The 4,390-nt window shown below is 45.5% G+C and overlaps 1 protein-coding gene across 1 annotated transcript; it reads left to right on the forward strand.

The window, feature by feature from the left end:
- Positions 1–1,233: 1,233 nt before the first annotated feature.
- Positions 1,234–4,282, forward strand: pnp5a (purine nucleoside phosphorylase 5a). Its single transcript, XM_070993168.1, has 6 exons — positions 1,234–1,486; positions 2,267–2,436; positions 2,521–2,624; positions 2,774–2,949; positions 3,049–3,239; positions 3,546–4,282. Exons 1-6 carry the CDS (start codon positions 1,464–1,466, stop codon positions 3,761–3,763), a joined length of 882 nt encoding a protein of 293 aa, XP_070849269.1. The 5' UTR covers positions 1,234–1,463; the 3' UTR covers positions 3,764–4,282.
- The last annotated feature ends 108 nt before the right edge of the window (positions 4,283–4,390 follow it).

Raw genomic sequence — 4,390 nt, forward strand, 5'->3', positions numbered from 1 at the left:
ATTTCTGTCTGTCTGTCTGTCTGTCTGTCTGTCTGTCTGTCTGTCTGTCTGTCTGTCTGTCTGTCTGTCTGTCTGTCTGTCTGTCTGTCTGTCTGTCTGTCTCACTCTCCCTCTCTTGCTCTTCCTCTCTCACCCAACCGGTCGAGGCAGATGTCCGCCCACCCAGAGTCTGGTTCTGCTCGAGGTTTCTGCCTGTTAAAAGGAAGTTTTTCCTCGCCACTGTCGCCAAGTGCTTGCTCATGGGGGAATTGTTGGTTCTCTGTAGATAAAAGAGCTTGGTCTGTACCAGCTCTATATGGAAAGTGTCCTGAGACAACTTCTGTTGTGATTTGGCGCTATACAAATAAAATTGAAAAATTGAATTGAATTGAAATCCTTGTTTTTTTCTGCCAAAAGTTACAGAAATGGGATCTTTAGAAACATTAGAAATGGATGTTTACTAGTGGATACTTACAAATCTCTGGGACTTAAACTAAGGGACAGAAGGCAACCATAACATTGATTTTTTTTTTTTTTTTTTTTCAGGTTTATTGCTTCTTCAGCACTGAGTGAGCGTGACGACCTTCAGACAGCACGAGTCTTTTGCTGTGTCTGTGACTGGAAACCCAGGATTAGGACAAGGGCAAGATGGAAAAACCTGTCGTCTTATTTTGACTTTTATTATCATCATTACTTTCCAATAATTATTGCATTCTGTCCCTGCGTTCATGCTCATCGTGTCTTTTTTGTGTGAGGCACTTGTTGCATGTGATTCCTTTGTTGTAAAGCTGCATTTCCTGTATGAAAGGCGCCCAATACAAATCAAGCTCATCAATATATTCCAGTCAGCCTGTGCTAGCATATGTGATCACATGACCTGATAGACAGGTGAGACACAGGGTGTTCAAAACAAAATGCACAGTACGTCTTGTTCTGCATCTGGGATAATAACTAATGTTGATCAATAAGAAGCTGACGGGTCATTGGTGAGGGGGTGTTGCAACCGCCGTCACTCCCTGCTGACAGGGATGTGGACATTGAATGCAGCAGCGTTTAAAGCTGCTGATGATGGGAAGAGGGAGGGGAAGGAAATATAGGTCCTCTTCTTAGTTGCATATAATTTTGAAGGTGTGTCCACTCAGCCAATGAGGCTGCAGCAGGCCACATGCGTCATCATGAGCAGGGGAGGAGCGGTTGCGGGGGTGGGGGTTTCTGAGCCTTTAATAAAAAGCCAGCCACTGCGCCTTTTCCCCCAGATACAAGTGAGAAGAACTGAAGACTTTAACTGGACTCCAAACCTCAAGAGAAGACATTTTTAAAAGCTTTACCTCCCGGCTTGAGTATAAAATTTGACATTTTCAGCAGCTGGGCTCTGATTCAACATTTTTGCCACTTTGGAACTTGATTTTTCTGCGCTAAAAAGTGTGCAGGCGTCCATTTACTCCTCTTTCTTCCATCGTCAGACGCTTATTTAATCTTCCGCAATGTTTCCAGAGGTAAACAAAGGGTGAGTACACTTTTGAACAGCCTGTACTTTCAGGTTTCCTCTTCCCATGCTGCTGAGCACATGGCCCCTTCATGGGCTGGTCAGCACAGTGGGTGAAATAATACACGGGGAATGTTTGGCAGGGGGCCACAAAAGTGTACTCATGAGCTGAGGTTCAATGAAAAAAAAGGGTCTTACACTGTATCTTTGGCAGCTTTTATGGACTTAACAGCACATTTTAGCTGATTAGGGATAAAAGACTTCATGGTTTTAATGAAGCAGTACAGCGCTCACTTATAGTTATTTATAGCACAGTCCTGAAGGGCCAAACTGGGGTGTATCCATCCATTGGTCCAGCTTGAAGTGAGGGTGAAAATTAGCAGCATGTCAAATTAAACGAATTACACAAATCACAGGGGATGAGTGAGTGTGCTATTTCAACCCAGCAGCAGAAAAAAAAGTGTGTGTTGAAGTGCATGATACGGCCGTGACTCTGCAGGAATGTGTGTGTGTGTGTCTTCAAAAGTCATATCTTTATTAGCAGCACTTCTCAGATTAGTGCTCTTATCCTGTAATCTGATAATAATGACCACATCACATGCTGGGCAGCGAATCAGGAGGCAGGTGATTAAGGGCAAAGCATTTTTTATGAACGACGTGGTCATTTTGGCATGAAGCTGGACACAAAGCACCTTAACTTCATTTAGGGATAAGGCTAATTTAAGATAATGAAAGCTTTGGAGTGACTCCTGCTTGATTTGCAGTCATCATAATCTCTGACCCTTTTTTAATGTCATCCAGCTACAGCTACGAGGAGTGCAAGGCCACTGCCGATTGGCTGCTGGCCCAGACCGACGTCCGACCCACAGTGGGCATCGTGTGCGGCTCCGGGCTCGGAGGTCTCGCTGACATGTTAAAGGACCAGGTAGCCTTCAACTACAAGGACATCCCCAACTTCCCACAGAGCACCGGTGAGTGAGACCACAAACCTCTCTGCTGCTGACTGGTTTCCATTCATGGTTGAGAGTTGCTGATTTTTTCTTTTTTCTCTGCAGTGCACGGACACGCAGGTCGGCTGGTCTTCGGCACCCTGAAGGGGAGGCCGTGTGTTTGCATGCAGGGGCGTTTCCACTTGTATGAGGGCTACCCAATCCAGAAGGTGCGTGCGCTTCGGACAGCATTTGAACTCAACTGACTTCATCATTTGCAGTGAAATCTGTAAGAATGCTCCATGTCCTGTAACGCCGCTGAAAGATCCTTCAAGTTCCCTCTGATGTGACATCTGTATTTGCACGTGTGTGCTTCCAGATCACGTTGCCCATTCGCATCTTCAAGCTGCTCGGCGTGGAGACGGTGATGCTGACCAACGCAGCCGGAGGCCTCAATCAGGACTTCAAAGTGGGAGACGTCATGATCATCAAAGACCACCTCAACATGCCGGGCTTCGCTGGCAACAATCCGCTGGCTGGACCCAACGATGAGAGGTAGGCGGGAGGGTGTGGATCTGTGCATGCTGTCAGGTCTGCTCTGGCTTTTGCCCTCGCTAAACCCTCCACCTCTCCCTCTTCTTCTTCCTCTCGCAGGTTCGGTGTGCGCTTCCCCTGCATGTCCGACGCCTATGACAGAGAGCTGCAGCAGCTGGCCATGGACGTGGGACAGGAGCTCGGCTACCAGGACTTCCTGAAGGAGGGCGTCTACTGCGTGCTGGGTGGACCCTCGTTCGAGACCATTGCTGAGTGCCGCATGCTGCACAAACTGGGCGCAGATGCTGTTGGTGAGTAGTTCTCGTGGACTTAATAGTGATTATTAGCCATCAATACAAAATATTTCACAGTTTAAGTGCACGTGCATGAAGTCTGTATGAAAAATGAACCATTAAAGCTGCAGAAAGAGAGAAATCAAAGCTATAACGCTTAATACAAACCTATTAGCAACATTAGCTCTGCATTTCTTCTTCTGTTAGCCAGCGTGGCATCCCATTTCATAGTTTTAAGTAGTAAAAATGAACATTTTATATCTATCTCTTGTATCTTTTATGCTTTTCCTGAAGGTTTATCTTAAATGCCGTCTTTTCCACCAGGCATGAGCACAGCGCACGAGGTGATCATTGCGCGCCACTGCGGCATGCGCGTTTTCGCCCTCTCGTTGATCACCAACCAGGCGGTGATGGACTACGACAGCCAGGAGAAGGCCAACCACGAGGAGGTCCTTCAGACGGGCAAGCAGCGGGCGGAGCAGCTGGAGCGGCTGGTTTCCACCATGGTGACCAGGATCGAGCACAACAACAACTACGCCTAAGAGGCGCCATGCTGCGTCAGGGGCACTCATGCTAATCAGAGGCTAGTTTTTAGCCTTTGGGCGTGACTGAAGGAGACTTAAAGTTATGGCTCATGTTTAATGATACTGTGCCAAAGAAAATAACACATAGTTTATCATTTAGGTGAGCAGTTGGGCTGTTTGTAGGGTTAGGTCAAAAGATGATAGCAATCTTAGTCCTCTGATAATCTCACTTAGATATAAACAGACATAGAGGCCACACACAATCTTTATTTTCACATCACCGTGCTTACATTCCTCCTGTCGAGCGGCTCCACACGAAAAGCCACTTTTTTTTGTATCATTTTAGCCTACGCGTGTTTGTTCTAACTTAAAAATATATGATCAGCTTGTATAAATGTCTGCAATTTAACTTAACAATGGGCAAAAATCTGAGGTTAAGATCTTAATGTTATGATGTTGTTGAAATGTGTACATTTAAGTATTTTATTGTGCTTTTTTAATATGAATGTTGTTACTAAAGGTACTATTTATTACTACAATGAGTTTGTGTTGTTCTTTGGGTGTTCTTTACTCATCACAACCATAAATATACCCAGACTTGATTTAGAGATTCAGTCAAAAATGAATTGCTGAGTAACTCAGAGA

The sequence above is a fragment of the Chaetodon trifascialis genome, chromosome 23, assembly GCF_039877785.1.
Source record: "Chaetodon trifascialis isolate fChaTrf1 chromosome 23, fChaTrf1.hap1, whole genome shotgun sequence".
NCBI classification, from domain to species: domain Eukaryota; kingdom Metazoa; phylum Chordata; class Actinopteri; order Chaetodontiformes; family Chaetodontidae; genus Chaetodon; species Chaetodon trifascialis.

Bases quoted from the DNA above. Each gene is read 5' to 3' on its own strand.
- pnp5a (XM_070993168.1), top strand. From the start codon at position 1,464: ATGTTTCCAGAGGTAAACAAAGG. The intron at 2,437-2,520 runs GTGAGTGAGACC...TTTTCTCTGCAG, and splicing joins CAACTTCCCACAGAGCACCG to TGCACGGACACGCAGGTCGG. The intron at 2,950-3,048 runs GTAGGCGGGAGG...TTCCTCTCGCAG, and splicing joins GCTGGACCCAACGATGAGAG to GTTCGGTGTGCGCTTCCCCT.